The sequence below is a fragment of the Triplophysa dalaica genome, chromosome 17 (assembly GCF_015846415.1).
Source record: "Triplophysa dalaica isolate WHDGS20190420 chromosome 17, ASM1584641v1, whole genome shotgun sequence".
In the NCBI taxonomy this organism is placed as follows: domain Eukaryota; kingdom Metazoa; phylum Chordata; class Actinopteri; order Cypriniformes; family Nemacheilidae; genus Triplophysa; species Triplophysa dalaica.
Window position 1 is genome coordinate 2835422 of NC_079558.1, and position 13190 is coordinate 2848611.

General features: G+C 38.7%; 1 protein-coding gene across 18 annotated transcripts in view; it reads left to right on the forward strand.

The window, feature by feature from the left end:
* camk2g1 (calcium/calmodulin-dependent protein kinase (CaM kinase) II gamma 1) overlaps nt 1-13190 on the forward strand; it is a 63471-nt gene that overhangs the window by 47668 nt on the left and 2613 nt on the right. The window contains exons 13-22 of one of the 18 annotated variants that reach the window (XM_056771291.1): nt 323-385; nt 5204-5241; nt 5855-5941; nt 7886-7930; nt 8290-8344; nt 9576-9680; nt 11301-11441; nt 12514-12589; nt 12745-12839; nt 12914-13162. In XM_056771291.1, coding sequence (XP_056627269.1) covers nt 323-385; nt 5204-5241; nt 5855-5941; nt 7886-7930; nt 8290-8344; nt 9576-9680; nt 11301-11441; nt 12514-12589; nt 12745-12839; nt 12914-13146 — 938 coding nt within the window. In that variant the 3' untranslated portion in view covers nt 13147-13162. The remainder of the gene's footprint in view (nt 1-322; nt 386-5203; nt 5242-5854; nt 5942-7885; nt 7931-8289; nt 8345-9575; nt 9681-11300; nt 11442-12513; nt 12590-12744; nt 12840-12913; nt 13163-13190) is intronic. The other 17 variants (XM_056771292.1, XM_056771294.1, XM_056771295.1 and 14 more) reach the window with 17 other exon arrangements.

Consider the following 13190-nt stretch of genomic DNA (forward strand, 5'->3'; position numbering starts at 1 on the left):
GATAAAATACTTAATACTGATATAATACAAAAAAAGAAATATTTTGAAGAATTTAGGAAAACAAACAGTTCCAGGACATCGTTGATGGTGATTGACCATTTTAATGGTGGTCAATGGTGCCCCAAAACCTCAGATGCTAACGTTCTTCTAGATACCTCTCTGTGTTCAACAGAAAAAAGACATTCATCCAGATTTGGACTTGAGGCTGAGTAATTCATGACAGCATTTTCATTTTTGTGTGAACTGTCCCTTTAAAGAATAGAAGTAGGGTTTGAAAGCAATTGCACAACTTCTCCCAACTCAACGCCTCTCTGTCCAATAGTGGGTCGGCAGCATACCAGCCCTGCTGCTCCCACCACAAGCACTGCCGCTCTTGCACAGGAAGGTACGTGAGAGTGCATCTCCTCACCACCAGGGGACCCAGCGAGCCCCATTCACCTAGCCTCCAAACCCCGCCCTCTTCCTCTGCTCTGTCCAATCAGCATGCAGCCAATGGGAAGCCTGCCTGTTTTGCCATCACTTGCATAAATGATTTTTATTTACCCTCTGTATTCACTTTCATCAAGTATATCGTCTCGGAGAATACGTTCTCACGTAAATAAGAATCGTGGCCTGCTGCGTTTCCATCTCTCGCATATACGTCACGCATTCAAACGATGTGTCTGTAAGAGGTTATGGAACGGCACGCGTTTATGTTTTTATAGTTGCTGTGCTTTTACGCCGCCATGTAACTTTTAACGTCCATCTTTTAACCGTACACGCAGGTTTAGCCCCTAATCGGCACAAATGTTAATGCCGGTATTATTGTAGTGAAATGTTGTATTATTATGGGATAGATGCCTTTCATATGCGACAACAACTGATGTCTTCAGTTTACACACAGAGGCTCTAGTTGAAACATTTGGATCAATGCTGCCACATTACATTCATGGCGAGACCCTCCATCAGCCGGCATGCATGGAGTAGACAAATGCAAATGTCACCCTCCTTCGATTAGACTTATTTCTTTATTTCTCTCTCGCTTTTTCCCTCTCGATTAAATTGCTTCTGCCCTTTTTTGGCTTCCTCCTTCCCTGCTGATCAGCTCACGGGAGTTATTTGCCATCGGGTTAAAGAACAGAGACGTCTGCTTTAGCTCAAGAGATAGGACCCTGGTCACATGTCCGTCCTCAGCACACTTTACTGTTCTCCGGTTTAGTAATGCAGTTTGTTGGGGACGTAGACTGATGCTTCTTGGTTCTTTATCATTAACTAAAGCAGACCTGTGCGGCCCAGCCAAGCTACCATTGCCCTACCACTCTCCTTTCAACTTTCCTTTCCCTGTCGCTGGAAGCGCAGGGATTTAACAACATGGACCGGCAGGAGCAGGGTTGGCTTGCTGCCAGTCGTCAGACCCGACAAAACTGGCACGCCGGTCCAGAGGTCGCCAGGTGGTCTGCGGGGAATTAGGCCCCCTTGAGGGCAGATGGAGGACGCTGTTGACAGCGTCCATGAGTCAGGAGAAATGAAGAGGTGCGATGGTGACCCCACGAGGGTCTAGATGTGGTGTAGATGTAGGTTTAACGTTGATCAAATGTTCTGTCCTGCTGTTATCAAGCACAGTGGCAGCTGTCAGTCATGGCAGAACGGGAAAACATCAGCCAGCTGCCGTTGTGTCTGTTAGTGCTTTATTATCTTCATAGTGGTCAAAGGAGAATAATTGAGTGAAGGTGTAACATCTGCTCGGATCCCTCAGGATTACGGCAACAATCCAGAAGTTTTTCTTTCTCTTATAATAAATCAATTTGAATGTTTTTTAGGAGTTGTAAGCTGAGTTAGAAATAAGATACCATACTACTGATGCTTTTTCTGTTGCATACAGTGTGTATATACATTATAAAATTTTTCTGATTATTTGTTTGAAATGTTTGGAGGTTAAAGTGATACTTGACCCAAAAATTACAATTCTGTCATCATTTACTCACCTTCGAGTTGTTCCAAATATGTATACATTTCTTTGTTCGGATGAACACAGAGAAAGATATTTGGAAGAATGCGTAAAACCAAAGTGATCCCATTGACTCCCATATTAGGAAAAATGACTTCTACTTACTAATTACGTTCCGTTGAACACAAAAGAAGACATTTTAAGATTTGTTGGACATCAAACAGTTCTGGGGTGTTTTTGGCTAACATTGTATTTTGTTCTACTTTGGTAGTCAATGGGGGCAAGAAAAAAGTTTGGTGATAAGCATTCTTCCGAATATCTTGTGTTTATCGCAACAAAGAAATTGATACAGATTTGTAACAACTCGAAGGAGAGTAAATGATGACAGAAATTTCATTTTTGAATGAAGTATCCCTTTAAGATCTTTTTTGATAGAGCCTCCTGAAACCTACTTTGCTGTATATGCCTTTTCGTGATTGTTTCCATTGCTACTCAACAGCAGGACATGAATGCTGTTAACTGAATCATAGGTTGTTTTTAACCCAGAATTCTTTGCAGTGTTCTTTTATCCAATTAATATATCCAATTAATGCTCTCGGTCAGTTCTTGGCTATACATAGTAAGTGCATATTTCTCTTTACATTCTCATTGTACAAACCCTGCCGTTATTTAAGATGCCAATTGTAATATTTCATCTCTTATTATGATAAGGCATGTTAATATATCTGTAATATATCATTTGTTGCTTGCACGGTTCTATTATTACTATTATTTTAAAACCTTCCTTTTGTCCCCATATTTAGGACTTAAAGCTTTGTTTAATGTAGTATATTCTGACTTTTACAAGATTGTGATTATTTGGTTCACTAAACAATTTGATTTATCATCAGATTTGCGCACAATAATTTTTTTTAAATGAATAATTTAAAACAATATGCTGATACACATACAGATACTGCAAAGTAGAGATGCACCGAAACTAAATGTCTTCACCGATACCGATAGCCGTATTCAGAGTGATATCTGCTGATACCGATTCTGAAAATTCAATGAATATTTCTTAACCTTCAGAATGTTAATTCATGTAAGGACTATTAAAGAAACTGTTAACCCAAAAATAAAAATTCTGTCATCATTAAAAAACCCTCAGATTGTTCCAAAATCTGTATAAATGTCTTTGTTCTTGTGAACACAAAGGAAGATATTTGGAAGAACGTCACTAACCAAACAGATCTCATCGCCGTATACCATAGTAGGGGAAATAAATACTATGCAAGTCAATGGGGGATAAGATTGGTTTGGTTACTGACATTCTTCCAAATATCTTACTTTGCGTTTAATATAACAAAGAAATTTAAGCAGGTTTGGAACAACTTGAAAGTGAGTAAATGATGTCAGAATTTTCATTTTTGTGTGACTTCCTATAAACTGTTTTTATACTACACATGACAACCCACCCTTTTGCTTTTGTACATAAAACCCATCGACTGATAGATCCTAATGATCTTTAAAAAAAGCTTACAGTGTTCTGCACTTATTTCATGATGAGTTTCTTCCACTTTTATTCAGAATTTATAGCAGTGTGATTCAGCATGGCTGCCCCGGGGTCCAGTATCCGTCAGTTAGTTCTGCAGTATCGCAGGAGACTGCTGCCTCAGCGTTCCCCAACTCTCTGTAAATCTCCCGAGACAGTTAGATATGCAAGACGCTCCAATGGTAATGAGTCGAGGTCTACCTTTAGGACTCCTGCTTTAACGGTGCATTGCATTATGGGATTTGTGGTTTAAACTCGTTGGCACTGCATGGCTGACTGTATGGTGAATTGCATCCACCATCGGCACCTCATGAATAGAGACGCATGATAGCAGGCCTGCCATGTTCCAACTCCTCTTTGTTGCCAAATTTGATTTTTTTTATCCTTTTGTCTTTGTTTGTTTCCGGAAGGTAAGGTGGAGGACCGAATGTGAATCTTGAGTTCTGTTTTTATACAGGGTACCATCTTATAGATCTGTTTTGGTCTCGCCCAAAGAGTTATTCTCAGAGGTTTTCTGAAGTGTAGGCCACTTCCCCTACACTAATTCAAGACCTCTAAAACACAGCCTCTGGGAAATAAGGCTTGCATTTAAAAGAAAATCAATTGCATACATTAGCCATGATTTTCCCTCGTTACGCCTGCAGTGGCAAATGGAGAACAATTGTTCTCTCTCTGTCTGCTCTTGGGTTGGTCAACAATGTGCGGTTTATTTTAAAGCAGTTCATTCATTTTAAAGGGGTCATATTGCAGCGTTTTGTGCTGATGTGCCACTCAAACTTAGGTTGAGTGGCGAGTAATATTGTCATTGTTTTTCTTCTATATTTACAGAATTTAACTTACATGATGTAAAGATATTTGAAACCAGTATAACAACAAATAATTATCGACGGTTTCAAAGCAACAGCATAAGCAAACGTTACTGTGCATGCACGTGTTCGTTGACTGCCCTTAACTTCCAGGTCACATTTGCAAATAAAAGAGTAGCTGTAGATTAGTTCTGATAACAAGCAAAAGAAACTAAACTTGCCTCTCCAATATTTTGAATAAAGACTGTGATACCAAGCTCAACTGCTAGATGTCAATGTCCCATACGGTTTCTTTAAATGCGACAGAAGTAAAGGACCCATTCAACAAATTATTTATGAAATAAAATGAATATGCAACAAAATTCAACAAATCTTTTATTTAATAACATTTTTATACAAAAAAGTCTTAGAACAACTTAGTATTAGCATAAATTAAATAATATATAAATAGTTAATTACCCAGACAAATAACCCATAACTGACAGGAAGTTAACTGCATACCTGGCGAGCACGTTTGATGAAACGGTCCATAAAAAATATTGCCTACCCTACCTTTAAATAGTCAAGGACAACTTGTTTTCTTCGTGATGTGACCTCTTTAAAATAAATCTCACAGAAATTCTTATCGTGATCTTTGGCCGATCACATAGCGTCGCAAAATGTATCCTCAAGTTATTCTGAAGATCCTTTACATTCATCTCTCAAAGCTTTATCATTTATTTGGATTAAATGGATAATAAAATCTATAAATAATTTCTTTTGTGGTCCAAAAAAAATGCTAGACAGCATTTTCTCCCGATCCCTGTATCGTAATGAATGATGGAATGGCAAGGCGGCAATTAAGAAATGGTTTTATGTGGTAGTTTATTTTAGCCTTCTATTGGTTTTGTCATTCACTCACCAGATACTAATTCAATGTCGTTCTGTTCCCCACAGCATGCAAAAGTTTACTGAAAAAGGCAGACGGAGTCAAGGTAAGCCTTGAGACATCATTACAGATGGTTTCCTGGTTGCCTTGTACGACTATTATTTCCCAATGTTTAAATGTTCAGCTTTTACCGAAGTCTTTTTCTCCTGCGCAGCTGTTGTCTCTGACCTGCGATTTATTTCTCAGTTTTCAAATAAAATGACTCAAATAAAGTGCCTTATATATTGCCACATGTTTTATAGAATGATGTTATTTCACAGAATCAAATAAGAAACCCTGTGTTTCCCTTTGCGATCGTCTGAATCTCAAACCGTATTAAAATTATTTGGCCAACTGCACTCCAGATGGAACGTTTGAGGTACTATAAGATTTCCATTAGCGATCAGGGTCTCTTGGCGTTTGGGGCTCTAGGAACAGATGCTTTCAAGGAAATATTCAATTTGCCTCTGTACTGTATAGATGATGGACGACTGTAACGTCATCTTTGTGGCACATGTGTGTGTTTTCTACTTTGCCCTGTGAATTAGTTTTTTGTCTTTAAATTAATCTTGACTGACTTTCAACCATTCGAAGGATGATTTGCTGTGCCAAATGCCAGTCACTTCCCCATTGATGTCATCTCTCTAAAAAGGAAATTGTATCTGCCCTCTCTATTTCAGCCCCAGACAAACAACACTAAAAACAGTGTAGTGAGCGCTGTAGTGAACGCCATGAAAGAAAGCAACACAGCCGCCTCTGCACCAATGGTACCTCATTTACATTCAACATTTCTTGTAGCCCGTCTGTTCATTTGACTAAATTCCATATTACATGTTAAAGTGTTTTTAAGTGATCGCCGCATGCAAACATTTTTCGCCACGAGCAGTTTCCGTGCTGAAAAATCACTTGAACCTGGTCTTCAAAACTTTGTTTGCTGGTTTTATAGGTTTTGTGAGATCAGCCAGAGCATCCCAAATGATTTTTCAGCGCGGTTTGCATGTGTTCTTTAATGAATAAACCTGACATGTAGTTTGCTGTGCATTGGTTGTCATTAGTAAGTCCATCCTCGTGTGTTTTATTCGGGTCTTGTGTCCTTTGAAGCATGTCTGGTTTATGTATTTGTGGTGTTTTGTAAGATGCAAGATTATGACGCCATTTGCCTCTGCACGCACACACAACCACTCTTATAGTACAAACTTAGTATATATTTTTCATCTGTCTGTGGCGTTGAACAAATTCATGTTTTGTTTATTTACAGTGTTGTGTAATAACACAGTCAATCCAAATAAAGCAGATTCAACTATTTGACAAAACAGCAATAGCTATATAAGCGTAAAACGATATATGACAAAACAGCAAAAAACATTCTGTTTGTCTGCATAAATGCATTTTGAAGAAGGTTTAAGTCTGACTTCATAGACCAATCTAAACGCACTCAGAAAGCTGGCAGCTGATTGGCTACATAGGAAACTGAAGTTGAAGTGTTCCCTGTGGATAGTAGGAGACAAAGTGGATTGACACTTCTGATGGGTCTTGCTTGTTTGGCTGCCCAAATAGCAGAACAAAGAGCACCCTGGGATCTCCAAAACAATCCATTAAGAGCACAAGTCAACCCCTGACCTCTCCCGAGGCCTCTGAATGTCTCCACAGTGCTGATAGACGGATGACTTCAGTTGTGCTCTTTCAAAAGCATACTATACAAGGAACAGAACAATGTGTAGTTGATTCAAATGTGTTTGAGTATTCAATTAAAAACAACATTTATGTCGGAGACGGTGGTTAAGTGGTTCGTGCATATGACGCCGGTGCATCCCGGGCGACCCCAGTTCGAATCCCGGCTCGTGGTCCTGTCCCGACCCCACCCCCTCTCTCTCATCAACTTCGCTAACTGTCCTCTCCAAAAATCAGTGTACTAATAATTACCATAAAATGGCAAAAAAACACATTTATGTTACATTTAGGGACGATTATCAAACAAAAAATGTAAATCAAGCAATTACTAGAGTAAAACTGATGGATTGTAAGTGCCGTGACTTAATGATTAATGATGCAGCATTCATGTAGTGGGCTCGCATGATGAAACATTCATTGCTTTTGCTGAATTCAAGAAACTTCATCTTTATATCCTCATGACGAATGGTTTTATTTGAATTGCAAATGTTTATTGATTGCTTTTCAACACCGTATAATTCTGTGAAATTACAGGGTTTTTTACAGAACTTTTCAGGTTTTATGTCAAAAAAACTGTAATTGTACAAAATTTTACTGTCCTTACAGATTTTTCACATATATAACGTCCAGAAAACTGCAATTTTACAGAATTTTACAGTTATTATTTTACAGATTTAAAAATACGGTTATTTTTCAGAATATTTCTGCTCTTTACAGAGTTTTCATATATAATGTACAAACATATTTAATTTTACAGGAGATTTTTCATATACCAAAACAGTCAGATCACAGAAAAGTATGCAAATGTACAATTCTTTTTGTAATTTTACGGCATAAATTTTTACAGTATATTATAGTGTGTTAATTTCCAGATAAGGTAGATTCTCATAGATCATTGTTCTATATTTGATCTTGACGTCATAGCTTGTGCGTGTAAATTGTTTTGTGTGCATTCCCAGTGGAAAGTCGTTTGATCATATTTTTTTGTGGTGGGGTTACTGTCTTTTTAATCTCGATGTAAAATCTTGTTACATTTACAGGAGCCACAAACTACAGTTGTGCACAACCCTGCAGATGGACCCAAGGTGAGCATCTTTAGAGACATTAACATAAACTCAATCCTAAATCATTATGCATGCGGAAAAAAGTGTTAAAACACATTATTTTTTATACATTTAAAACACATTCTATGTAATGCATTTCATTAACCCAGAACCCAGATTTTACTGCTTTATGTATTTATATATTAGTTAAGCTTCCTTTATCGAATTAAAGTCATGCAAATGCGCTTTTGGTAAAAACAAGATTGAGAATTGTTGTGAATCAGATTAAGGGAATGAAAACCTCCTACGTTTATACCAGAACCTAATTTCAGCTGTCATGACCTCTGCATTTACTTTCTCCCACTATTCATTGGTTTGGCTGTGTTTTTCTCTGTCTCCAGGGCTCCACAGAGAGCTGCAACACCACTGAGGAAGAAGATATGAAAGGTAGGAGAGGTACACAAACCTTCTCTCTGTTTTGCATGCTTGCAGCACTGTGACATTCCAACTCTCACATCTGTGGTCCTTCTCCTCGCTTCTGCCACTTCTCAAACATAAAACTGTCAAAATGCAACAGAAAGCTTTTGATAAACCAGTAAAGATCTCACAACAGCCGACATTCTTTTGAGAAATCAAAAACGGGTTTGCGGGGACGCCTGGAGGTTTGTGGGTAGAGGGTACATAGATCACCAAATCCATTCAGTTAGGAGCGAATATATAATCATAACATTATTTATATATAGCTTTAAAGCTTAACACTAGTTCACTCAAATACATTTATTTAATCGATCGCTCACCCTTGTGTTGCTCAAAACCTTTGACTTTCTTTTTTCAAAGGAAGGTATTTTGAACGTTGGTAACCAAAAACATTGGCCCCCATTGACTTCCATTGTATGGACACACAGCCACTAAGACATTTCTTTAAATATTTATTTTGTGTTCCCGCTGAAGATTTTGAATGACATGGGGGTGACTAAAAGAATTTTTAGGTGAACTGTCCCTTTAAGAAACACATTCCAGCTCCATTCTCATAAATATAATTGAATTACACTTAAACTTTCATGATGTCGGTGTCAACGTGTTTCTAGGACCCCTTGTAGATTTTGTGCGTACTTGTGTGTCCTGTGTTTTCACCCCACTTACTTGGATGTTTGTTGCTGTGTCGTGTCTTGTAAAGTCATTAGCATGTTGTGAACGGGACTGTTTTTCCCGAGGGACCCTCGCTGATGCCGTTTTCGGTCACGACTCAAATTAATTTCCTCTCCTTATTCACTCCAGCCTGGGCAGACAATGCAGCTTAAAGAGTCTGGTCATTACCTCCGTGGTCAAATGTGAGGTTAGGAGACGAGGACAGGAAATTGGTTGGCGCCTCGAGAAACAATCTCACAGCTCGCTGTTGTCCAAACACAACAAACTCGGGCTGGACTCTTAGATACAGACATGCGTCACGTCATTACCCATAACCCAACCGGAAAGTGTGTCGTTCTGTTCCTCTAAACTCCTTTCACGTGTGTTAGTGCGAAGTGAATCCACCAGTTCATCCAAACATCTCATCTAGCGTCTCCGTCCTAAAGTGATCTAGTAAGATGAAATGCTGCCAAAGTTGGTGTGGTGTTTGTCTTAGTGAAGGACATGAGAGATGTGTGTGTTTTTCTTCTGGTGGCGTGTGGTTTTGGGGCTGTGCCAGCCGAGAGCGTGCAGGGGGCGAGCTGTGACAGTGCCGTGATGAGTCAGTGCAGTGCCGGGGACGAGCCGCCCGTTCTGGTGGCTTCACCGCAGGGTTCTCCAGCCAGTAAGTCAAGATTCTCTCGTACCACCCGGGCACCTTTAACCCCCAAGTCGAGACCTTCTCGTCCCCTCCCGACTCTGCCCTCTAGTGTACTGTCATTTAGACTCACCTGTGTCTCGTGTAGGACCGCACATCACAGTTTTTGAACTTCTGTCTACCGCTCACACACTGAGACGCCTTTTTGCATGCACAGATCTGTGTTGTGTTTTAAAACAGCCTCTTTGTAGCCTCCTGGTTTCCCTACAGTTCATCCCCCTCCACAACCTGTGACCACACGTACACCTGTTTTCCAGCTTTCAGAGGTTTTCTGGATCTGGAGCTTTTTGCACACAAACATCACGTTTTTCTCAAGTTCTGTATCGTATTTGTAGTTTTTCTGCTTGTTGATGTAACCTAAAGTATTGAATTTAATGTATATTTTGTCGACCAAGATTTATTTAAGACCGTCAAACGATTGATCGCATCTAGAATAAAAGTTTGTGCTTATATAATAAACATCTGTGCATATTAATTTTGTATTATTATTTTATTTATATAATTGTATATACATTTAGGAAATGCTTTCATGTGTTTACCTGTATTTAAATCATAGATATTGTAAATGTTTATATTTTTCTTTACTATATGCATGTGTGTGCGTTTTTATAAATACAAAAGAATATGAACCGTGCACAGACATTTAAACACACACTTTTATTCTGGATGCGACAAATAACCTCTTTTGTTCAAATTAAAGAACACTGAGAAATTAGATTAAAAGTGTTGCATTCACATTGGTACACTTAAAAAAAAAAGATTTACTTTTTTAGTTCAACTCGCATGCGAAGATAAGGATGAAACACGCAGTTTTATGTTTCAAACAGAGATGGCGATAGAGAGGCAAACGATGGCATTGCAGTTTTAAGCAGGTTGTTTTATGGAAACAAATGATATACAACACAACTGCAGTTTGCAACATGTGGCCGTGTCATCCAACATCAGTCAACATCCTCAGTACAGTTTCCATCCTCCTCCCATCTTTCCCTGCTCCCTTTGTCATTGACGGATTCACTGTTTTCATTGTTTTGCATTGAATCTCAAATTTTCATTGTTTCAGTTTCTTCTTTTCCATTCTTTTTAACTCATCTCTTCCTGCGCAAAGTAACACTGTTTATGAAGTACAACATAAAAATAGCAATACGTCTACAAAGACGTCTTAAAATAACTATCTTTGTTTAATATGTCTAAGTTTAATATGGCTGTGTCTCTGTTTAAACCTCACAAACCAATACAAGTGGGAACCTGTAAATACTGCACAAATAATTAGTTTTGCTACTTATTTTGATTATAAATTGTATCCCTAGGAAACGTTTCCCATAACCATTAATTCAATTGAGCTATAGGAACTTCTATAGGAATTTCTATAGTTTGGAAAGCAGCTATATACACATTGCATATAACTTATTATATCCTTATCACACAAACAAATGTTAAAACAGGATTAGAGCAAGATGATGAATGACTGCATTAAACTGCAAATAAAGCCTCTTTAAAGCCGTTGTGCTTCATATCAGTGTGTTCATGGCTCCTCACTCTTTTCTGCATGTTTCATCATTTCCGCTGGTAACTCTGCGTGTCTTACAGCCGTCCCCGTGCATGACTGTAAACGCTTGGCATGGAACAGTTCAGGACATGCCTCATGTTCAGAGTTAGAGCGCACACAGTCCAGCCCCTGTGCTGGAGGTCATGGGGTCAGCGGTATCCCAACAGCCAATGGGGCCGCAGGTTAGTGGAAGTGTGTGGGATTGACCAGGATACACACACACAATTATAAAACAAGTTAGTGAGTTCGGTAATGACCTCATATCACAGGTCATATTAGGAAGCTTACAGGAACTGTGTTAGTTAAGGGTTAAGTTGATTTTTAGTAGCTTTGTAGGAGCGAATATTCATTTAAATACATATTTACACCTACCTGTACTTGCATCGAGCACAATGTTATGTGAATGGTCACTTCACATTAAAACCAAGTGCAACATTTTTAAGGCGATTTTTCTTTTGCAAAGCAGCCGAACAGAAAAATATACAGACAGAGAATTAATGAAGAGACCATTCCAAATGTTATTACATCGGCATTTCTAGATGTATTGTGGTAATTCAAGTCCAGTGTCTGTTGAATTTCAACAAAATCAAACCTCAGAAATGACATGAAGTCATCCAACAGCAATGTGAAAGACTGACAGCATGACAAGACGCATGAAAACTGTGATAAAAATTGAGACATCCCATTAAAAATACCTTTGAATATTTCCTAAATACATGTACAAATATTACTGTTGAATTGCGTAAAAGTGAATATGAACTTGTTTTCTTAACAGTATTTGAAGTCTGAAAAAATACAGAGCATCTTTTCTGTTATTTTGACCTGTTTCTCCTGTTTTCATTTTCTGCAAATCAATGCAAATAGAAATATTTTTTTTTTTAGAAATTTGTGACAAATGTTAGCAGTTCACAGAATAAACAAAAAATTTAAGTTATATATATAATCATAATTGTTAAATGCGTTGTATTATAGAATATAATACATTATATATTTAAATTCTAAGTTTTTTTATTACACTATACAAAAACATGTATTTTGTCACATGAACTCACATTATGCTCGATGTAAAGTGTTTATTGGTGCAAATGTTTGCATTATAATTGGTGTAAATAGTCATAACGCAGTTCTCAGATATTTACTGTAGCTGTAGAAATGTAGTCATAAATGTGCGTCATAATAACTGCCTTTTTATTCTTCCCTTTTCCTCCTCTTCTTATTCTCCTTCATTCTTCCTTTCTGTCCTGGTTTTAATAGCTCGTAAGCAAGAGATTATAAAGATCACCGAGCAGTTGATCGAAGCCGTCAACAATGGAGACTTTGAAGCGTACACGTGAGTACACACTATGACACTTATCAAACGCGAAATGTATGACGTTGTAATTCCGATTATTTATTTTTAGAACGAGTAAATAAATTTTTGGTTGAGTTGTAGATATTTTTTTACTGGAGCTTCACTATATTCCTCTTCTTACGTGTCTCCTTTAGAAGAATCTGTGATCCTGGTCTGACCTCCTTCGAGCCTGAAGCTCTTGGGAACCTAGTGGAGGGGATGGACTTCCACAAGTTTTATTTCGAGCACTGTGAGTGACGTTTATTTCAACCTCTTTGTGGCTTTATAACCTGTATTGAGATCTAATGTGTTTGATGGTTCCAGTGTTAAGTAAGAACAACAAACCCGTGCACACCACTATCCTGAACCCTCACGTTCACCTAATCGGTGAAGACGCCGCCTGCATCGCGTACATCCGGCTGACGCAGTACATCGACAGCCAGGGGCGCCCGAGCAGCTGCCAGTCGGAGGAGACCCGCGTCTGGCACCGCCGCGAGAGCAAGTGGCTTAACGTCCACTTCCATTGCTCGGGGGCACCTGCCGCCCCATTACAGTGAACCGCATGGGACGCAGGTAAAAACACACCTGTCCACAAGCTTTC